This window comes from Salmo salar, chromosome 15, assembly GCF_965601325.2.
Source record: "Salmo salar chromosome 15, fSalSal1, whole genome shotgun sequence".
Lineage (NCBI taxonomy): Eukaryota > Metazoa > Chordata > Actinopteri > Salmoniformes > Salmonidae > Salmo > Salmo salar.
In genome coordinates, this window is record NC_138305.1 from 75193919 (window position 1) to 75218518 (window position 24600).

The window sequence follows — 24600 nt, forward strand, 5'->3', positions numbered from 1 at the left end:
ATTTCACGAAGTGGGCAGTGCTATACGTCAAGATGGCAGTGGGATTCTAAGTGCAAGGACTGTCTGATGAATGACCTCACTCATAACTTCTTCACCGACATCATTATGGTGGGTTTATACTTTATAGTTTACAATTGCAATTTCATACTAGTACATCATTTTGCTTTATTTGAACTAACGATAGCTAGCTACCAAGTGGCTGGGCAAGTTTGCGCAAAAGTGAATGATATGTAACGTCAAGTTTTGCTTGCTAGCCAACCAACAACATCAACGCCGCTATCAAGCCAATCTAAAAACTTAACTGAATGAAATATATGAAACTGATCATGACTAAATTGTATCTAATTTCACTGTGATTGGTTAGTAAACATGCAATAATACCTGTATACTGTCAATCAGAGATTAATGATTTGCGTTTGATGAACAAAATCAGATTAACTGAGTCTAGCCTACCCTTTCCCCATCCCTTTTCTGTGACTGATGCTAACCAATACTTCAGGTCAGTATGATCAATGATCATGCCTAAATATATTGATATGCATGACGTGTGTGAATTGTATTCGGTGGCTTTCTATTCGGTGGCTGCATGAAATAGCAAACATAACGTGAATTCAGCGATGACATTACTTCATCTTTGTTACTCCCTGAAGAAACAGTAACAGGTAATGTTGAAAATAGATTCCACCGTCCGGACTTGAGCAAGTGCTCGGCTCGTTTGACGCTGTGTGCACCTGTATACGTGCTGAAAACTACGGCCATCATATAGCACGGCCCAAAATGGCTTGAAAAGATTGTGTACCACGTAGCTTGCAGTTATCAGTGTCTTCAGTAGTGTTGCCGAAGCCACGGTAAGTGTAGCTAATGTCAACACAATTTTTTTTATCTGGTGGTTGACGAGACTGCCGCTGGTAACAAGTCTAGTGAATCTGAACGGGCCCTTATTGTCTAGGTAGTGTTAGTTGTGAGTGTTAAGTTGAGCCTTAGGAAAAAGTTCATAGTAGAGGTGAGAGTTAGGAGCAGGGAAAGTGTTAACACAAGGACAAATATTGGGTTGTGAAGTAATGCTTGGCACAATGGTTAGGGTGATTGAGGTTGGGACTCCTATTTGGGTTAACTTTAAACGTTAGTTACGATCAAATCACAGTAAAATAATAAATAAATAGCACTCAAACATCCCAAAATCCTGTCAGGGTTAGCTACATAAACCCTGTGTGTGGATTAGTGGTGTGAACGTTTAAACGTTAAAACATTTAAATGAAGTTGGGATCCTTTACGTTAAGAAAAATCCCTAATTAAAATCACAGTTCAGTTAACACAAAACAAATTATTTTCCGTGTTACAGCCGATAGGCTATAAAGGCCTGGGGAAGTTGTGTAATTCAAATAAAACCAGAGGAAGAGGTGAACTTTAAGCTACTTGGTGAATTTGCAAGGCATGCAAGACAAGACATTGCGAGATGCAAATTACCAAAACATATGAGCAGGCTTCTGCCTTTTGCCTTCTGCCGCTCACTCCCTCATGCTGGCCTGCCTGCTCTGTGTCTTTGCTAATGATGCAAGCGTGTGTTCAGTCTTCGGTCTGTTGCACCGATGTCATCAGGCAAGTCTTGTGGCTAGCCTACTCTTCGTTTTTGCCTCATATGAAATTACAAATGGCTACCCGTAGCCTGTATTGACTACGCTTTTCAGACATAATGGAATGTGACCCTTTGAAAGCATCCTCCACTACGGCATGTTTGTTTGTCTGTCTGTTAGGGTAGGCTACACTATGTTTTTTTTTAAATGCTGACACGAAAACTTCTCTGGTGATATGAACTGACATTTTTATTGTCTGTAAAGGAATGCCACTTCTGAAGCCAGACTCAAATCCATCACTTTTCAACCAGAACTGTCAATCAAATAATCTCGAGCTGCTGCACGCAGCCTGCTTGACTGCTGCCTGCGTGCAGACCACTCTCTCCTAAGTACTTTAAAGTTTGTTAAATACCGTGACTTACCTAGCCATTTAGTAGAAATAAAACACATCTAGCTACCATACCATGTTGTTAGGGAAAGAATACAGAACATTTTACACCGGAGCAGAATTCTACTGTCTGGAATTCTACTGTCTGGAATTGTATGATTTTTTTCTTATAATTTTAACGGCAAAACTATTTTTTTTTTAAATCGGAAGTTTAAACGTTAAGCAAAACTGTCAATTTGTCACAGCCCTAGCGTGGATAGTATATGGATAATGGCTAGTAAGTGGGTTGGCTTAGCGTTAGCATTGGCGCTCTTACTTTGGGCTGTGTCCCAACAGGAGACGGAGGGAGGGCAGGTCTCCCTTGGCAGCAGCATAGTGGACAGGCAGGGCCCCAGTGTCTGTGGACGCCCCGGTGTCCGCTTCCCCGCTCTTCAGCAGCCAATCTGTGATCTCGTGATGGCTGAACCGGGAGGCGAGGTGGAGAACGGTGGCTCCAGAACTATCCCGGTCCTGCGAAAGAGGAAAGACACAGGAAATATCAAAGTCAGGTTTCAAGACTTAATGCTGATTCATTTAAATGGTAACATCCTGCGTGGTCTTGAATCACAAAGATGACATTGATCATCAGTATGCTCTGCATTCAAGATATCTTTAAGGAGTAGACACAAGTGATTGAAAAATGAATATGAAACTATCGTTGAAGAGATATACACTGAGTGTACCTGCTCTTTCCATGACCGACTGACCAGGTGAATCCAGGTTAAAACTATGATCCCTTATTGTCACTTGTTAAATCCACTTCAAATCAGTGTAGATAAAGGGGAGGAGACTGGTTAAAGAAGGATTTTTAAGCCTTGAGACAATTGAGACGTGGATTATGTATGTGTGCCATTCAGAGGGTGATTTAAGTGCCTTTGAATGGTATGGTTGTAGGTGCTAGGCACACCGGTTTGAGTGTCAAGAACTGCAACGTTGCTGGGTTTTTCACACTCAACAGTTTTCCGTGTGTATCAAGAATGATCCGACACAAAAAGGACATCCAGCCAACTTGACACAACTGTGGGAAGCATTGGAGTCAATATGGGCCAGCATCCCTGTGGAACGCTTCTGACACCTTGTAGAGTCCATGCCCTGACGAATTAAGGCTGTTCTGAGGGCAAAAGGGGGTGCAACTCAATATTAGGAAGGTGTCCCTATTGTTTTGTACACTCAGTGTAGGGTAACCCTGATGAATACTTTAATAGACGTTAATCTATTATCTGATTCGGGTATCAAGTGTTTGCACCAGAAACCACTTTCACAAAACAAGCGGTGTGTGTCAAGGATGCTCTGAAGCGATGTCAGTGACCCATTGACATCGTGTGGAAACCAACAAGGAGCCCCCACTGTGTCAATCCTCATCTAGATTACATTACTAATGGGAAGAGAGAGCAAATACAAATGTCAGCCAATCACTTACACTCTGTTGTGGTTGTATGGTCAGCCAGCCACTCAAGCCTAGCAGTGAATGGTGAACGTAGACTGAGTGTACAAAACATTAGGAACACCTTCCTAATATTGAGTTGCACCCCCTTTTGCCTTCAGAACAGAAGAAAAAAAATTCCTTCTTTAACCTGTCTCCTCCCCTGCATCTACACTGATTGAAGTGGATTTAATAAAAACAAATATTTTACCTTTATTTAACTAGGCAAGTCAGTTAAGAACAAATTATTATTTACGATGACGGCCTACCACGGCCAAACCTAGCCCGGACAACGCTGGGCCAATTGTGCGCCGCCCTATGGGATTCCCAATCACGGCCGGTTGTGATACAGCTTGGAATCGAACCAGGGTCTGTAGTGACGCCTCTAGCACTGAGATGCAGTGCCTTAGACCGCTGCACCCCTCGGGAACTCATTTAACAAGTGACATCAATAAGGGATCATAGCTTTCACCTGATCAGTCATGGAAAGAACAGGTGTACCTAATGCTTTGTACACTCAGTGTATGTGGCGGTAATGAAGGGAGCACTTATTAGTCTATTCCTTTTTATAGCACTAATTTATTGAACAGAAAAATACTGAAAGGACAAAGTAGTAGTACTAGTAGTAGTAGTAGACATTCCATTGGTTTGGGGGGAGTAACCGCTCATTTAACCCCATAATATGTTGTTGGACGGTCTGTCATGAGGGTTTAGCTGAGCTTATTCAAGAGGTGATTTGCATAGCATTAGTAAGACTGATGGCATAAAGGTCATTTCCATGTAAAAGGACCCATGAGCACCAACATGTGAAGTTTATAGGAGCATGTCAAATGAAAGCTAAGAGTATTTCGATTTTTTTATTAATTAAGGCATATATATATTTTTTTTTTTACCATTTAACATCCTACAAATTAGGAATAAGCAAAGGCTTTCTGGTCTAACAGATGGAAAAGGAATCTTAGAAAACATCTAGCAGAAAAAGTCTTAAAAGGTATTAGAAATACATCAAAACACAGTAATGTTGAAGTAGAGACCCCTGCCAACTAATATCAACACTTCTATTTAGTTTGAGAAATGTTACTGCCTTCAGTAAGTTTAAGAAACATTGCCTTGTGACTTAATTCCGTTAGCAAAAACCCACATAACTTTAAAATATTTTCACATTTCTCTCTCATGAGGGAGGATAATGAAAGTTCACAGAAGTAACAAGTAAAGGTAGACCAATCAATTAGTTAGTGTTTTTACTGATGTCAATTTTGTTTATTAATGATTAAGTGATTAAAAAGCGATATTCCGTTAACATCGACATCAGTAAAAACACTAACTAATTGATTGGTCTACCTTTACTTGTTACTTCTGTGAACTTTCATTATACTCCTTCATGAGAGAGAAATGTGAAAATATTTTCAAGTTATGTGGGTTTTTGCTAACGGAATTAAGTCACAAGGCAATGTTTCTTAAACTTACAGAAGGCAGTAACATTTCTCAAACTAAATAGAAGTGTTGATATTAGTTCAATCCAATTTCCCGAAAAAATCTGTCATGGAATTTCTGCAATTGAATATGCTACAATGGGAAATTATAGCAGTCACAAACCACAGTTGGGTTCACACGTTTGGACAACACAGAGTAGAGTAGAGTACAGTAAAGAAAACTAGAGTACAGCATAGTACAGTACAGCAGAGTACAGTACAGCAAAGGAAAGTAGAGTTCAGTATAGTAGAGCACAGTACAGCACACTATAGTTTAGTACACTAATGTACTATACTAAACTCTACTCTACTGAGCTGTACTTTGCTGTCCAAACTTGTGAAACATAGACATCTATGATTGGTTCAGATTTGGTCTGGCCTGGACCAACCAAATTTGGTCTTGTTTGGAGAGCAGAGCTCATTAAAATAATAGCCAGTGTGAAGAATAATACCCAAATATGCAAAGGAGGATATTGCCTATTTATACCTTTGTGTACCTATTGAGGATACATCACCATGAAGAGAATGGTACGCATAATTATGGATATGGTACGCATAATTATGGATATATTATCACCAAGCGCAACATAGCTTCAGCGTGTAAATCAGCTAGAAAGATGTGTCGGCATCGATTAATTGTCTCTGGCCCCCTCCCAGTTAGGGGGAGTGATGAGCTCTACAGCAGAGTCTCACAACTCAATCGCTGGTTGAAAACTGTTTTCTGCCCCTCCCAAAAGATAGAATTTGTAGATAATTGGCCCTCTTTCTGGGACTCACCCACAAACAGGACCAAGCCTGGCCTGTTGAGGAGTGACGGACTCCATCCTAGCTGGAGGGGTGCTCTCATCTTATCTACGAACATAGACAGGGCTCTAACTCCTCTAGCTCCACAATGAAATAGGGTGCAGGCCAGGCAGCAGGCTGTTAGCCAGCCTGCCAGCTTAGTGGAGTCTGCCACTAGCACAGTCAGCGTAGTCAGCTCAGCTTTCCCCATTGAGACCGTGTCTGTGCCTCGATCTAGGTTGGGCAAAATTAAAAATGGCGGTGTTCGCTTTAGCAATCTCACTAGTATAAAGACCTCCTCCATTCCTGCCATTATTGAAAGAGATTGTGATACCTCACATCTCAAAATTGGGTTACTTAATGTTAGATCCCTCACTTCCAAGGCAGTTATAGTCAATGAACTAATCACTGATAATAATCTTGATGTGATTGGCCTGACTGAAACATGGCTTAAGCCTGATGAATTTACTGTGTTAAATGAGGCCTCACCCCCAGGTTACATTAGTGACCATACCCCCCGTGCATCCGGCAAAGGCGGAGGTGTTGCTAACATTTACGATAGCAAATTTCAATTTACAAAAAAAAAAACAACAATGACGTTTTCGTCTTTTGAGCTTCTAGTCATGAAATCTATGCAGCCTACTCACTCACTTTTTATAGCTACTGTTTATAGGCCTCCTGGGCCATATGCAGTGTTCCTCACTGAGTTCCCTGAATTCCTATCGGATCTTGTAGTCATAGCAGATAATATTCAAATTTTTGGTGACTTTAACATTCACATGGAAAAGTCCACAGACCCACTCCAAAAGGCTTTCGGAGCCATCATCGACTCAGTGGGTTTTGTCCAACATGTCTCTGGACCTACTCACTGCCACAGTCATACTCTGGACCTAGTTTTGTCCCATGGAATAAATGTTGTGGATCTAAATGTTTTTCCTCATAATCCTGGACTATCGGACCACCATTTTATTACGTTTGCAATTGCAACAAATAATCTGCTCAGACCCCAACCAAGGAGCATTAAAAGTCGTGCTATAAATTCTCAGACAACCCAAAGATTCCGTGATGCCCTTCCAGACTGCCTCTGCCTACCCAAGGACGTCAAGAGGACAAAAATCAGTTAACCACCTAACCGAGGAACTCAATTTAACCTTGCGCAATACCCTAGATGCAGTTGCACCCCTAAAAACTAAAAACATCTGTCATAAGAAACTAGCTCCCTGGTATACAGAAAATACACGAGCTCTGAAGCAAGCTTCCAGAAAATTGGAACGGAAATGGCGCCACACCAAACTGGAAGTCTTCCGACTAGCTTGGAAAGACAGTACCGTGCAGTATCGAAGAGCCCTTACTGCTGCTCGATCATCCTATTTTTCCAACTTAATTGAGGAAAATAAGAACAATCCGAAATTTCTTTTTGATACTGTCGCAAAGCTAACTAAAAAGCAGCCTTCGCAAATGGAGGATGGCTTTCACTTCAGCAGTAATAAATTTATGAACTTCTTTGAGGAAAAGATCATGATCATTAGAAAGCAAATTACAGACTCCTCTTTAAATCTGGGTATTCCTCCAAAGCTCCATTGTCCTGAGTCTGCACAACTCTGCCAGGACCTAGGATCAAGGGAGATACTAAAGTGTTTTAGTACTATATCTCTTGACGCAATGATGAAAATAATCATGGCCTCCAAACCCTCAAGCTGCATACTGGACCCTATTCCAACTAAACTACTGAAAGAGCTGCTTCCTGTGCTTGGCCCTCCTATGTTGAACATAATAAACGGCTCTCTATCCACCGGATGTGTACCAAGCTCACTAAAAGTGGCAGTAATAAAGCCTCTCTTGAAAAAGCCGAATCTTGAACCAGAAATTATAAAAAACTATCGGCCTATATCGAATCTTCCATTCCTCTCCAAAATTTTAGAAAAAGCTGTTGCACAGCAACTGACTGCCTTCCTGAAGACAAACAATGTATACGAAACGCTTCAGTCTGGTTTTAGACCCCATCATAGCACTGAGACTGCACTTGTGAAGGTGGTAAATGACCTTTTAATGACGTCAGACCGAGGCTCTGCATCTGTCCTCGTGCTCCTAGATCTTAGTGCCGCTTTTGATACCATCGATCACCACATTCTTTTGGAGAGATTGGAAACCCAAATTGGTCTACATGGACAAGTTCTGGCCTGGTTTAGATCTTATCTGTCGGAAAGATATCAGTTTGTCTCTGTGAATGGTTTGTCCTCTGACAAATCAATTGTAAATTTCGGTGTTCCTCAAGGTTCCGTTTTAGGACCACTATTGTTTTCACTATATATTTTACCTCTTGGGGATGTCATTCGAAAACATAATGTTAAATTTCACTGCTATGCGGACGACACACAGCTGTACATTTCAATGAAACATGGTGAAGCCCCAAAATTGCCCTCGCTAGAAGCCTGTGTTTCAGACATAAAGAAGTGGATGGCTGCAAACTTTCTACTTTTAAACTCGGACAAAACAGAGATGCTTGTTCTAGGTCCCAAGAAACAAAGAGATCTTCTGTTGAATCTGACAATTAATCTGGATGGTTGTACAGTCGTCTCAAATAAAACTGTGAAGGACCTCGGCGTTACTCTGGACCCTGATCTCTCTTTTGAAGAACATATCAAGACTGTTTCAAGGACAGCTTTTTTCCATCTACGTAACATTGCAAAAATCAGAAATTTTCTGTCCAAAAATGACGCAGAAAAATTAATCCATGCTTTTGTTACTTCTAGGCTGGACTACTGCAATGCTCTACTTTCCGGCTACCCGGATAAAGCACTAAATAAACTTCAGTTAGTGCTAAATACGGCTGCTAGAATCCTGACTAGAACCAAAAAATTTGATCATATTACTCCAGTGTTAGCCTCCCTACACTGGCTTCCTGTTAAGGCAAGGGCTGATTTCAAGGTTTTACTGCTAACCTACAAAGCATTACATGGGCTTGCTCCTACCTATCTTTCCGATTTGGTCCTGCCGTACATACCTACACGTACGCTACGGTCACAAGACGCAGGCCTCCTAATTGTCCCTAGAATTTCTAAGCAAACGGCTGGAGGTAGGGCTTTCTCCTATAGAGCTCCATTTTTATGGAATGGTCTGCCTACCAATGTGAGAGACGCAGACTCAGTCTCAACCTTTAAGTCTTTACTGAAGACTTATCTCTTCAGTAGGTCCTATGATTAAGTATAGTCTTGCCCAGGAGTGTGAAGATGAACGGAAAGGCTGGAGCAACGAACCGCCCTTGCTGTCTCTGCCTTGCCGGTTCCCCTCTTTCCACTGGGATTCTCTGCCTCTAACCCTTTTACAGAGGCTGAGTCACTGGCCTACTGGTGTTCTTCCATGCCGTCCATGGGAGGGGTGCGTCACTTGAGTGGGTTGAGTCACTGACGTGGTCTTCCTGTCTGGGTTGGCCCCCCCCCTTGGGTTGTGCCATGGCGGAGATCGCTGTGGGCTATACTCGGCCTTGTCTTAGGACGGTAAGTTGGTGGTTGGAGACATCCCTCTAGTGGTGTGGGGGCTGTGCTTTGGCAAAGTGGGTGGGGTTATATCCTGCCTGTTTGGCCCTGTCCGGGGGTATCATCGGATGGGGCCACAGTGTCTTCTGATCCCTCCTGTCTCAGCCTCCAGTATTTATGCTGCAGTAGTTTATGTGTCGGGGGGCTAGGGTCAGTCTGTTACATCTGGAGTATTTCTCTTGTCTTATCCGGTGTCCTGTGTGTATTTAAATATGCTCTCTCTAATTCTCTCTTTCTCTCTTTCTGTCTTTCTCTCGGAGGACCTGAGCCCTAGGACCATGCCTCAGGACTACCTGGTATGATGACTCCTTGCTGTCCCCAGTCCACCTGGCCGTGCTGCTGCTCCAGTTTCAACTGTTCTGCCTGCGGCTATGGAACCCTGACCTGTTCACCGGACGTGCTTGTTGCACCCTCGACAACTACTATGATTATTATTATTTGACCATGCTGGTCATTTATGAACATTTTAACATTTTAACATTTTGACCATGTTCTGTTATAATATCCACCCTGCACAGCCAGAAGAGGACTGGCCACCCCTCATAGCCTGGTTCCTCTCTAGGTTTCTTCCTAGGTTTTTGGCCTTTCTAGGGAGTTTTTCCTAGGGAGTTTTTCCTAGCCACCGTGCTTCTTTCACATGCTTTGCTTGCTGTTTGGGGTTTTAGGCTGGGTTTCTGTACAGCACTTTGAGAATATCAGCTGATGTACGAAGGGCTATATAAAAATAAATTTGAAATTTGATATTAATTTCTGTGTAGTACAGATCAGGGACCCATGATGGAATTCCGTTACTGGCTAAAAATCCACTTCACTTAGTGTAGTTCAATAACCCAAAAATATTTTTTCAAAGTCAATGTGTCATGTCATAGCTGACACCCCATTCTTTCTGCAGACATTGTTGAATCTTCATTCGGAGCAAATGCCAGTGCCCAGTATGTGTTGTAATAAAAAGGTGTCACATGTTTTAAATCACTGCATGCCAACTATGAAGCCCCCCCACCTCTCTCTCTCTCTCCCCCTCCCTCAGCCTCTCTCTCCCAGCCTCTCTCTCTTTCCTCTCTCTCTTGCCTCTCTCTCTTCCCCTCTCTCCCAGCCTCTGTCTCTTTCCCTCTCACTCAGCCTCTCTCTTTCCCTCTCTCTCCCCCACTCCCAGCCCCTCTCTCCCCCACTCCCAGTTTGTCGCGTTCTCCCAGCCGCTCGTGCTCTCCCAGCCTCTTTCTCTCGTTCTCTCTCAGGCTCTTTCTCTCGTGCTCTCCCAGCCTCTTTCTCTCGTTCTCTCTCAGGCTCTTTCTCTCGTGCTCTCCCAGCCTCTTTCTCTCGTGCTCTCCCAGCCTCTTTCTCTCGTGCTCTCAGCTTCTTTCTCTCGTGCTCTCTCAGCCTCTTTCTCTCATTCTCTCTCAGCCTCTTTCTCTCGTGCTCTCTCAGCCTCTTTCTCTCGTTCTCTCTCAGCCTCTTTCTCTCGTGCCCTCTCAGCCTCTTTCTCTCGTGCTCTCCCAGCCTCTTTCTCTTGTGCTCTCCCAGCCCCTCTCTTAGCCCCTGTCTCTCTCAGCCTCTATCTCTCTCAGCTCCTCTCTATCTCACACTGTTCAAAACCAAAGCACAAAAAAAGAACTCAGCACCAGCTTTCTTTCCCTGACCAGCAGGCACTCCCCTTCCTTTGAAGAATTTCCTTCCAACTCCTGACTCTCACTCCATCCCCCCAAGGGTGTTTTGCATCTGCACAGTTCTTCCAGTGCATGTTTCTGTAAAATGTTCAGTGAAAATTGTTAAAAGTAGTATTTGTGCATTGAGTTGTGTGGTGTGTTAAACTTTGAAATCAATGGTTTTTGTTTGGCATATATGTAAAGTGAAAAATCGGCGTCTCCGCATTACCATGGAATTGCCCTATAACAAGTCAGTCATCCCTCTTTTCCATGTACCCTCTCTCTAAAGCCTGGGACATGTATGGGAGAACAGCCAGAGGAAAGAGAGAGAGAGACGCTCCATCTTTCCTTTCAGACCTTTTGAAACGTTTATGCAAATTCACTACTGGGTAAATCCATTTGAATTCAATCACTTTTTGACAGGACTCCTTTTGATTTGAGCGAAACCTTCCATACATATTTGCCTATTTCAGAAGTACTTAGAAAGTGACTTTTTGGAACTGAATGCCAAAACATACAAAGATGCTCAAAGTTGACCCACTTTATATACCCCACCATACCATGAGACATCCATGTCTTCATCACTGGAAAAGAGAAAACGGTTGAGATTGATATCATTTAAAAGCTTACAAACAGGGTTGTCAAACTATTTTATCATTTCTGGTGATTTTTCTTTTTGTTTTACCTTTAATGTCAAGTATCGAAAAACGTGTAAACGTCAGTTTTTTTCTCCATATTAGCATACGTTGTAGCTTAGACCCTATTATACATCATCTAAGGTTTTTGTGTTGTGACGCTATCGGGTAGAGACAGCTCTTGAATAAAGGGTGGGTGTCACGTTTTGGCTGATAAATGTACTAAAATGGGAATACAATTGAAATGGTTGGAGGTCCACACATCAGAGAATGTTGACTAGAATGGGGATATCCATTGTTTTAAAGTATACTGTAAATCCTTCATAGGAAACCTATTGAAATCATAGAAAGATAGATCAACTCAGCAAAAAAAGAAACGTCCTCTCACTGTCAACTGGGTTTATTTTCAGCAAACTTAACATGTGTAAATATTTGTATGAACATAACAAGATTCCACAACTGAGACATAAACTGAACAAGTTCCACAGACATGTGACTAGCAGAAATTGAATAATGTGTCCCTGAACAAAGGGGGGGTCAAAATCAAAAGTAACAGTCAGTATCTGGTGTGGCCACCAGCTGCATTAAGTACTGCAGTGCATCTCCTCCTCATGGACCGCACCAGAAATGCCAGTTCTTGCTGTGAGATGTTACCCCACTCTTCCACCAAGGCACCTGTAAGTTCCCGGACATTTCTGGGGGGAATGGCCCTAGCCCTCACCCTCCGATCCAACAGGTCCCAGATGTGCTCAATGGGATTGAGATCCGGGCTCTGCGCTGGCCATGGCAGAACACTGACATTCCTGTCTTGCAGGAAATCACACACTGAACGAGCAGTATGCCTGGTGGCATTGTCATACTGGAGGGTCATGTCAGGATGAGCCTGCAGGAAGGGTACCACATGAGGGAGGAGGATGTCTTCCCTGTAATGCACAGCGTTGAGATTGCCTGCAATGACAACAAGCTCAGTGCGATGATGCTGTCAAACACAGACCCTCCACCTCCAAATCGATCCCGCTCCAGAGTACTGGCCTCGGTGTAACGCTCATTCCTTTGACGATGAACACGAATCCGACCATCACCCATGGTGAGACAACACCACGACTCGTCAGTGAAGAGCACTTTTTGCCAGTCCTGTCTGGTCCAGCGACGGTGGGTTTGTGCCCATAGGTGACGTTGTTGCCGGTGATGTCTGGTGAGGAATTACCTTACAACAGGCCTACAAGCCCTCAGTCCAGCCTCTCTCAGCCTATTGCAGACAGTCTGAGCACTGATGGAGGGATTGTGCGTTCCTGGTGTAACTCGGGCAGTTGTTGTTGCCATCCTGTACCTGTCCTGCAGGTGTGATGTTCAGATGTAGTTTTGCAGGTGTTGTTACACATGGTCTGCCACTGCGAGGACGATCAGCTGTCCGTCCTGTCTCCCTGTAGTGCTGTCTTAGGCGTTTCACAGTACGGACATTGCAATTTATTGCCCTGGCCACATCTGCAGTCCTCATGCCTCCTTGCAGCATGCCTAAGACACGTTCACGCAGATGAGCAGGGACCCTGGGCATCTTTCCTTTGGTGTTTTTCAGTCAGTAGAAAGGCCTCTTTAGTGTCCTAAGTTTTCATAACTGTGACCTTAATTGCCTACCGTCTGTAAGCTGTTAGTGTCTTAACGACCGTTCCACAGGTGCATGTTCATTAATTGTTTATGGTTCATTGAACAAGCATGGGAAACAGTGTTTAAACCCTTTACAATAAAGATCTGTGAAGTTATTTGGTTTTTACGAATTATCTTTGAAAGACAGGGTCCTGAAAAAGGGACGTTTCTTTTTTTGCTGAGTTTATTAGAATAGACATGATTTAAGTTGACATTCGACGTGAGTTTATCAGCGGTCATCCTTGTGGTAGTATTTAGAAGTTTCAATTTCAATTGAATTTACATTTCAATCGTGTACCAACAAATTGCAGGGTTCTGAAGGGATAGGTCCATTCTATGAATTCGATTTCTACGATTGAAATGACACCCACCCTATAGTCAAGAGAATGTTGTCTCAAGCCATGGAATGCACGACACAAAAACCTCAGCTGATGCTTAATAAGGTCTAAGCTACAACATATGCTTATGAAAAAAAAATCTGAGTTTTCCCGTTAAAGGTTTCAAAAGGACAATTTTTATTTCAAAAAAATTCCAAGTAATAAAATTGTTTGACAACACTGTTTGTAAGCTTTTAAATTATATCAAACTCAACCATTTATCTTTTCTAATGATGAAGAAATGGATGTCTCCTGGTATGGTGGGGTATGCAAAATGGGTCAACTTAGAGCACCTTTTATCTACCGATCGATTCCTCATTGTTACGACCGCATTTTTGCTGAATCGGTCAGTGAACAAAGCAGTGTGAATGCCAGTGTCTTTCGGTCCCAGCCCAGACTAAGTGATTGGAACATGGCGAATAGAGTTATCGAAAGATAAGTCATTAACCTAATTAATTGTGCGGACAATGTCATCGGGGCGTACCGCTTTCCAAACTTGTAATCCCATTTGAATGTGCTCTATATAGGGTTTCATCACATGTACAGATTTAACACTCTTCAAGTACACAAATGAAATAACACAGCTACCAGATGCTTCTAGACTGAGCCAAAACAAACTATTTCACTGGTTACATTTCAAAACAAGAAGCAGTGGAGGGGAGGATGGCTCATAATAATGGCTGGAACGGAGCCTACGGAATGGCGTCAAATAAATGGAAACCATGTGTTTGATGTATTTGATACAATTCCACTAATAACACTCCAGCAATTACCACGAGCCCATCCTCCCCAATTAAGGTGCCACCAACCTCCTGTGATTAGGTACATTATATAGTTTACTTTCAGACATGTGTTTAGGTGATATTGGACTAATGGTGTACTCAATACCATTCAGTTATTCATAAGTCAAATGTCTTGTCCTCAAATATTTCAATGAATCCTGAAGTTTGATCCACAGTGTGGGTGTGTGACAGTATAGTATGTGTTGTAAATTAATATTCAGGGACGTATGATTAGTATCGAATTATCAATATTGGTGCACACCACTACTCTACTGCTAATAGATATAATGATTAGAGCTGAATACATCCTTGTGACTCTTTGACCGAGAAGGATTTTGTCAAATCTTGTAACCAATGTCTCTACTGACTCAAGTGTGAAATGACCAATATGTATTATTGGGTTCAAATGCTGTTTTATGTGGACAAGTCAGACTTCTTGTTATTAACATAGAGGGTGGAAACGCTGTTTTATGTGGACAAGTCAGACTTCTTGTTATTAACATAGAGGGTGGAAACGCTGTTTTATGTGGACAAGTCAGACTTCTTGTTATTAATATAGAGGGTGGAAAGTGAATGTCTTTTACACCCTATAAAAATCAGTTTTACACAATAATATTACATTCATTCTTTTTTCATTTATATTTCCCAGAATGCTGAAGTGAGGCCAAACATTTATGTAACCTGAGCCATTGGGTAAACAGAGTTAAGTTTGTGTATGGAAATCAATGCGCTTTTACCAAAATGACTTTTTCCCCACATTTTGTCAAATGGTCCAGTCCCTACACAGTCAGCATGAGGACCTGGGGTCTAGGTGAATTTGTTTCTCAAGCTGTTGTAAAAATCATATCAAATTAGTCCAGCATAGCTGACATTGTTGTATAGAACTTAGTACACTGGACTGACTGCCTGCTGTGGTGAGTAATGATACACTTCCCTTAGAAAGGGTATTGATGATAATTACAGAGTAATAACTAATAACAGTCTCAGGTATTCTGAATGGCAACAGGTGTGCCTTTAGCCCTTTTTTCAGTAGCACAAGTATCCTGGCCATGTTTGTTCATTGAGACAAAAACCTGCACAAGCCTAAAGAAAAGTGGTGCAGTCACTGATGTACAGTATATAAACTCTGGATTTCTGATGCTATGTATTGACCATTGAGAGGCTTTGAAGCCACTGGTCGGTCATATTGGTACACCCCAGTAGGAGCAGTCCTCCATAGGAATTAATGGAATTCTACAGTATTTTAAATAAATGTTTCAAGGACAAAACTGCATGTATATAATTATTTTATTAGTATTCTCTAAAAATGATACTTTAATGAAAATGTTTAATATTTTTTATGTTTTATTTGTATGTTTAGCTTGCATAATATAATGTAAAAGTATGCATTAAGTTGTCTGCAATAGAATAATTGCGGCAAAAACGAATGTAGATATTAATAAAATGCAAAATATTTTTTACAATGGTGTGGGAGTGCCAAGATGATGCAAGATGGATTCAACACAGCGCCCCCTATCAGTCATCTAGTGTAGGCCTGTACATACATCATTGAGGGGTACTAGAGACAAGGGTTATCCTCTTAGGCAGATGGCTTCAACACAGCGCCCCCTATCAGTCATCCAGTGTAGGCCTATACATACATCATTGGGGGTACTAGAGACAAGGGTTATCCTCTTAGGCCTACAATAAAGGTCAATGAACTGTCTGAGTGACTAATTGTGTTATGCTGAAGTGGTGTGAAGAAGTGATGAATGTAATTTCCAGGCTGTAAATGTGGCGAAATGCTCCATTTGACAGTCAAGCAAATACTGACCTAAGAGGCTCGGGCCTAGTCCAAGATGACTACTCTTGGGAAACAATAGACCTAATTTGTGTTTTTCAGGTCTAGGCTACAGGACTAATGGATTGGAAATGCAAGTAACTGCAGGCCTCGACCTTGCTGCTCTAGAAGTTGTCCTATAGACCTCTGAGCTCTGACTGGTCTTAAAATGATAACAAGAGGTCTATGTGATGAATGATGTTGGCTGTATTATGGAACTATTAGCCTTTTTAAAAAGCAATGTAGGCCTACTGTAGGCTATGTAGCAAGAAAATAACGCCACTCACCGCAGTACGACATCCACCTTGAGTTAATAGCCACTGTAAGCAGGCCAGGTTACCAGTGGCAGCAGCGTCGTGTGCGGGGCTGGCGCCATTATTCGCCAAACTGTTGCCCGGTAAACCCGCTTCTTCCACAAGGAAACGTAGGCAAGTCAGTTTTCCAGCACGGGCGGCATGGTGGACAGGTGAGGCTCCGAGAAGGTCCTTTACGTCGCTGTTCAGTACTTTCTCCGCTAATTGCACTTTCAGAGTTTGTACATCCCCCTGCCTTGCGGCAAGCAGTGTCCTCTCCACCACCATAACTGCGTCTAGACAACTCCTCCGTATTTATAAACGCAGCATCTAGATGAGGTTTAACCTCTATTTAACTCTTGAACAATTTTCTTCGTAGATACCAATATAATTTCAGTCCTGTGATCATTACAGTAAGATAACAAATGTGTGTCCACTATTTAGAAGCATATCTCGTTGAATTGACAGAGATCTGCATACATCATCCAAGTGAGAGAAAAAAAGACTTTCTTTGGACAGGTGTCTTTCAATGAGCATGTATTTGTTCATTTTACTTATCAAAAACAAATGTTGTTTTACATAATATCAACAGAATTGTCAAATTACGAGTCATTTTAGTAATTGAGTTAATAAAGTTAACATAATTCATGCATACTGGTAACCTATAATTGCGCACAACGATAAAGTTGACCTGATGGCTGACTAGCTTGTTCTCCTCTGCCTCAACACGCATAGCTCAAACACCTGTTGCAGAGATATTCTTTGGTCTTCATATCGACTTCTTTCTTCATCATTTCTCTGTTATGATAACGTTATCGGAGTTGTAGGACATTAAGAATATAATTCCGGGCGGCTGTCTTGGATCCCGTATCCACAATTGCCGCAAATCGCGACATGGGACTTACCACTTGATAAATAATCCATAGGGGGGAGGATCACTCCAGTAGTATGTTCGTTGCTTGAAATCGTCTCAGTAGTTAAAGGGACAGTAGCCTACGTCAGTGGTGGCCAACCCTCCCTGAGAGCTATGCTGATGATGGTGCAGGCTTTTGCTACTAATGGGATATTCATCAGCACCTTGATGAGCAGAATCAGGTGTGTTAGAGAAGGTTTGGAGCAAAAACTTGCAGCTGATCTCCAGGAGGAGAGCTGACCATACCAACATTCCAAATACTTGAGGTAGCCGAATTTGTTTATATAGTTTCAACTAAAATGCAACTATTTTCTTTGATATTCAAATTCAGGTCTCGGGAAAACCAAATTATATTTGAAAGTATTTTGAACACCTCTCAGAAAACCAAATAGTATTTGAAGCTATTTGAATTTAGTTATTTAAAAACAAACAAATATTTATTTGATGGCTGCCAAATATTTGATGAAGAACCAACAACTACAAAAGTTAGTTGAATTAGTCTAAATATATGTTCATAAGGACATGGTTTGGAGGGCTCTTAGAAATAATTATTTGTATGTCCTATAGCCTAATTAAATACACGAGGGTAATGGAATCACCTCAACCTTAGAGTAGACCACTTTTACAGCTTCAACATGACAAAAAAATATATATTCATAAGTGAGACATAAGGTAATATAGGAGCACTTGACATGAAGTTCTTATATATGTGTAGTAACTTTGCGAGTATTACAATAGCAACATTGTTGTTACATAGTACTTTGGAAATTGCTTTATAATTGCATAATGATTTAGTCATTACGGGTGCGTTGGTAAATTCGCTCTGGCTATCTACTCCATTTTCAGAGCACTCGTCTGAGTGTGCCAGAGCGCAGAATAACTGAGGAATTTACGAACGCTCAACACCCGTTGAATACTGGCCGGTGTCAGTAAACGTTGGCAAAACAGCGTAATTAAATTATTGCCAGCTGCAGTTATTGTCGCCAACGCTCTAGATAACATGAAAACCAGGGGCGGAAATCCCGGGGGGGACGGGGGGGACACGACCCCCCCATCCTGGGAAAAATATGATTTGTCCCCCCCAATATATCACTGAAACATAACTATGTAATTTAAATAATATTAATAATACGCAATGAAAGCAATTGTGCTGATTATAGACACTTAATAGCTCGTTTTTAAGTTTCAAAAGATTGCGACCCCCCCACCCTTTGCCTCCCAATGGTTTGATCCACTGCCAGTTCCTTAGCTTGCTAGGTAACAGAGAGGTCGTATCTACTGTCTGAAAGGCACTCAATGCACGTAACTGACGTGAGGTTAATCCAGTCAATCGCGCACACACACTAGCTGAATATGCAGAGCTAGCGCGCAAATATTAACTCTTAAGCTAGCTAGTACCTATTCCATTTATGTGGCGTCGTCAAAGATGGAATCTTTGCTATCGTCAATTTATTCCAAGATCAGCATGCAGATGATGTAAGTTAGTGCTTCAAAGTCCCTGTGATAAGGTTAGCGATAAACTGAAATCCAAACTGAACAGAACTACACTCTCTTCTACCATTGTCTTAAATATATTTAATGGTCTCGTTGCAAAAGCTAAATTGTCGCAAGGGAACTTTTATTTATTTATTTTATTTCACCTTTATTTAACCCGGGTAGCAAAGATTATAGCAAACACCACTGAAACTGAATTGGTGCTCGCTAGCTTTGCAAATTCAGCTATTGTTGGAAGCCAGCCAATATGAAACAAACTATTAAAATTACAAAAGGTTGCAGCATATGTTGTGTAAATGGTGAACTCATACAGCTGTCAACTCTTGTCATTTTAATCCGTTTCACATTTGCTAGCTACCTTTTAGATCGAAGCCCAAATAGAATGATTGAAGATGATAGAAGCCCATCTCCTACTGTAAATAACCTACACACTGTGTGTGTAGCCAGCCAGCCAGCCAGGTAGAAAAATGGCTGAAAAATAAAAGACGGACATCAGAGTATTTTTCAATACACCAAAACGCATAGTAAGAACCCTAGTAGCCTAATATCTCAAAGACTAGTTGATAAAATGTTCATAAGAAAGAAATGAAATTCTAATGGAAATGTTTCACAATGATGTCATTAGGCAGAGCAGGCAACAGATGGCACACAGACAGCAGAGTTGGGGACAGATATGCAGGGACAGACTGACAGAGACAGGGAGTCTCAGGTAAGTTTGTTGAGTCTTTGTTTGGCAACATTATGAAAGGTTCTCAATTTTTTTGACTTGTAAAATAGGAACATAATTGGAAAATGCCATGGATACCCCCACTCTCAACTTAAACTGGTGACTGAACTAAGATTTGTTAAAGGCAATGGTATTGCTGTTGTGATTAGTTGTGTAGTTTTGGGTACCGGTAGTTAGGAGTACGGCAAACACCTCATTTCTTTGGTTCCTCAATATACATTTACCATATTACAACGTAGGCTATGTGTTACAGCACTACTTTTGGTGTCCCCCTCAGGAATTGCTCTTGAGAAAATTTAATGTAATTGTCCCCTCCAAAGTTGATATCAGATTTTCGCCCCTGATGAAAACAGCCTATCAGCTCTGCTAGGGCGAGTAAAATGGTCAGAGTGAGGTGTTCTCTCATTTGTGTCTGGAAGTAGCTAGCAAGCTAGCCAACGTTAGCCAGTTAGCTTGGATGCTTGACTGCAGTTGTGAGGCCAGAACGCTCGATCAACCCTACTCCTCAGCCAGATTGTCCAATGTGCGCTCTGACCGCTCTGAGAGAAAAACGCTTAGAATTTATGACTGGATAATCTAACAAACTCTGAATTTACGAAGACCCAGAGTGCAACTCTGAGCGCACTCTGGCACTGCAGATTGAATTTACGAACACACTCTACATAAGTGGAGTAAAGAACAGTCACTATTCCTATTGTGTACAGTAGTTACAAAAACGCTCAGCTCCTTGCTATGCAATTAAAATGCAATTAAGTATTATGTAACAACATGCTAATAAAATGATCCTCTAATTAGTAATTACAGTTTTATTACACAGGCACAAGAACAGTTTAATGTTAAGTGTTATTGAGAATGCTAACAGTAACAAAATATGGCTATTAAGTGTCGAAAGGAAACAAAATATTCCAAAACTGCCTTCTTGAATCAACTACAGCCAAGATAGGTGGAAATTCATGTTAGGTTGTATTCTGAGTAAACTATCCCTTTAAATATAGTGTAGTTGTGTGTTTGAAACAAGAACACTTACCCCCTACAAAAAACGTTTTTTTTCTAAGCATCCAAATTGCTGTTTGCTAATGGCTTTGAATTAGTATGCAGTATTTTCAGGTATCACAAAATTAATTGCAGGTTTCAAGCCTTTCAGCGGCATGTTGAAAGAGTCATACAGTAGTTGAACGTTACAACTTATTTACACTTATCTGTACAAAATATAATTGTTTTTTTGGTTTGACTTGATTATGTACACCTGGGGTATTGGACATTCAGGAGAATGGACATATACAGAATATTCATATAGAAATGTATTGTGTAGATCAAATATGACTGTCAGATAGATTGGAATATTCATTCTATTTGATTTCTATCTCCAACATGCAGTTCCAGATACAGCCCTGCCATTACTTGAAGGCAGCCAACCCAGTAGTTTCAGAAAAGTAGTCACTTCCTGAGATATGAATAAAAAAAAGTAGTTGCTCTCACAGATCGGTATTAAAATAGTTTTAGAAAGTAATTACTTTCTGAGATCTGTATTCAAATAGTTTAGAAAAGTAGTAACTTTCTGAGATCTGTATTCAAATAGTTTTAAAAAGTAATACTTTTTTGGGACAAAAGACCTAATTTGTGTTTTTCAGGTCTAGGCTACAGGACTAATGGATTGGAAATTCAAGTAACTGCAGGCCTCGACCTTGCTGCTCTAGAAGTTGTCCTATAGACCTCTGAGCTCTGACTGGTCTTAAAATGATAACAAGAGGTCTGTGTGATGAATGATGTTGGCTGTATTATGGAACTATTATCCTTTTTAAAAAGCAATGTAGGCCTACTGTAGGCTATGTAGCAAGAAAATAACGCCACTCACCGCAGTACGACATCCACCTTGAGTTAATAGCCACTGTAAGCAGGCCAGGTTACCAGTGGCAGCAGCGTCGTGTGCGGGGCTGGCGCCATTATTCGCCAAACTGTTGCCCGGTAAACCCGCTTCTTCCACGAGGAAACGTAAGCAAGTTAGTTTTCCAGCACGGGCGGCATGGTGGACAGGTGAAGCTCCGAGAAGGTCCTTTACGTCGCTGTTCAGTACTTTCTCCGCTAATTGCACTTTCAGACTTTGTACATCCCCCTGCCTTGCGGCAAGCAGTGTCCTCTCCACCACCATAACTGCGGCTCCATCATACCAATCACACCATTCATATGGTGAATGTGGTACCCCACACGCCACATGTGTGGTATAGAAGTTCACCAAAGAAACCAAACCCAAAACGTTTCCCTGGAGTTTTTACTGTCAAATTCCTGGGTTTCGCAGGAAATTGTCTTTGAGCTTTTGATCCGGAGTGTACTGTGTAATATTTACAGATAAGGACAATTATTCTACAACTGAATTATGTAATTGGCAGGTATAGGCTATCATATTTAAATTTGAGCATGCTTCTTATAAAAGCCTGCTTGAATTGTAACTTGGTGAGCTGTTTAGACCCAGATTTTCATAGTTTCATAGTCTCTGAGCTAGCTAAATTAGCTAGTAACAATTGCCTAAAGAATGTTAGTTACAGTAGCTAGCTATAAAAACATTAGCTAGCTATCCTCATCACGTTGTAGCTACATCACATTTCTCTGTTCCCAGTCAAGTCTGTTCCCACTCAGGGATGACTTCTTCTTGTCTCAAAAGAATAAGTAAAACACATAAACAGGTGAAATATTTAATCAGATTAGATAGGTACTTGTCATTAAGCTTTAAAAGGGTAAATCAGCAGTTTCTACGTACATCTTTGGACTTGTAAATTAATTATATGTACCCATTGATTCTTGAATAAAATAACTTATCAACTTAGTTCAACTGTCTTACCCCACCAGGACCCCAAATATAAGATTGTTTTACTCCAATGTTTGTAAACAAAGTAAACGCAAACAAACACTGTATAGCCTCAAGCTATATCATGGATGGACAGTCCTTGCATCCATAGCTCTGTCTAAGAATTTGAGAGTGGTAACGTTTCTCCTGCCCCATCCCATAGCTTTTTATTGAAACAGGGACATGGAAGACACTTCATTTTTTTCTACTGCAGATTGCCGCTTTAAGTGCTTTTCATTTGCTTCATATTGTAACCTGCAGTAGGCTATCTATGTGAGTGAAGTATAATACAAAGGTTGGCTCCTACTACCCTGACCAACGGCTTTTGCGCCAGCTGGCAAAGGCTAATCCCCTGTCAGTTAGACCAAAAGGCCTGAAGGCTCTTATTCAAAGACTAGGAAGCACTTACATACATACACTGGTGAGGAGAGTGTTACAGTAGTCTAGTCAGGAAGTAACCAAGGCATGGATGAGGGTTTCGGTGCTGGAGTGTGACAGTGAGAGGCAGAGCCTGGAGATATTGCGGAGGTGGAAGAATGCTGTCGGGGTGCAGGTTTTTATGTGGGGTTTGAAAGAGAGGGAACTATCCAGTGAGACACCGAGGCTTTTGACTTGTGTTTACAGAGGGACCAGGAAACCATCTGTGGTGATGCTTGGAGAGAGTAGATTTGGAGCCGATGAGCATGAACTCGGTCTTGTTGCTGTTGAGTTTGAGAAGGTTCATGCTCATCCAGCTCTGGATGTCGTGAATACAGCTGATGAGGGAGGGGAGTGGTGGGTTTAGTGGAGAGGTAGAGCTGGGTGTCATCACCTGGTTTAAACGTCTCTAGAGACTATATCTCTCTCATCATTACTCTCTCATCATTACTCAATGCCTAGGTTTACCTCCAATGTACTCCCTTCCTACCATACCTTTGTCTGTACATTATGCCTTGAATCTATGCTATCGTGCCCAGAAACCTGCTCCCTTTACTCTCTGTTCCGAACGTGCTAGACGGCCAGTTCTTATAGCCTTTAGCCGTACCCTTATCCTACTTCTCCTCTGTTCCTCTGGTGATGTAGAGGTTAATCCAAGACCTGCAGTGCCTAGCTCCACTCCCACTCCCCAGGTGCTCTCATTTGTTGACTTCTGTAACCGTAAAAGCTTTGGTTTCATGCATGTTAACATTAGAAGCCTACTCCCTAAATTTGCTTTATTCACTGCTTTAGCACATTCTGCCAACCTGGATGTCTTAGCCGTGTTTGAATCCTGGCTTAGGAAAACCACCAAAAACCCTGACATTTCCATCCCTAACTATAACATTTTCCGCCAAGATAGAACTGCTAAAGGGGGCGGTGTTGCAATCTACTGCAGAGATAGAACTCTGCAGGCTACCTTACTATCCAGGTCTGTACCAAAACAATCGAGCTTCTACTTCTAAAAATTCACCTTTCCAGAAACAAGTCTCTCACCGTTGCCGCTTGCTATAGACCACCCTCTGCCCCCAGCTGTGCCCTGGACACCATATGTGAATTAATTGCCCCCCATCTATCTTCAGAGCTCGTGCTGCTAGGTGACCTAAACTGGGACATCCTTAACACCGCGGCCATCCTACAATCTAAGCTTGATGCCCTCAATCTCACACAAATTATCTATGAACCTACCAGCTACAATCCCAAATCCGATTCTTTGATCAACCTCTACGCAGACGACACCCTCAAAGATATCATCCTAACTAACTCGCCCTCCAAATACACCTCTGCTGTTTTCAACCAAGATCTCAGCGATCACTGCCTCATTGCCTGCATCCGTAATGGGTCTGCGGTCAAACGACCACCCCTCATCACTGTCAAACGCTCCCTAAAACACTTCAGCGAACAGGCCTTTCTAATCGACCTGGCCGGGGTATCATGGAATGACATTGACCTCATCCCGTCAGTAGAGGATGCCTGGTTATTCTTTAAAAGTGCCTTCCTCACCATCTTAAATAAGCATGATCCATTCAAAAAATGTAGAACCAGGAATAGATATAGCCCTTGGTTCACTCCAGACCTGTCTGCCCTTGACCAACACAAAAACATCCTGTGGCGTTCTGCATTAGCATCGAATAGCCCCCGTGATATGCAACTTTTCAGGGAAGTTGGGAACCAATATACACAGGCAGTTAGGAAAGCTAAGGCTAGCTTTTTCAAACAAAAATGTGCATCCTGTAGTACAAACTCAAAAAGGTTCTGGG

The 24600-nt window shown here is 41.8% G+C and overlaps 1 protein-coding gene across 1 annotated transcript in view; it reads right to left on the bottom strand.

Annotated features, from left to right (window-relative positions):
* espn (espin) overlaps positions 1 to 17335 on the bottom strand; it is a 99793-nt gene extending 82458 nt beyond the window's left edge. Inside the window, exons 1-2 of the mRNA XM_045696094.2 lie at positions 16403 to 17335; positions 2279 to 2472 (exon numbers count right to left, since the gene is read on the bottom strand). Of these exons, the coding sequence (XP_045552050.2) occupies positions 2279 to 2472; positions 16403 to 16696 (488 nt within the window). The 5' untranslated portion in view covers positions 16697 to 17335. The remainder of the gene's footprint in view (positions 1 to 2278; positions 2473 to 16402) is intronic.
* Between the last annotated feature and the right edge of the window lie 7265 nt (positions 17336 to 24600).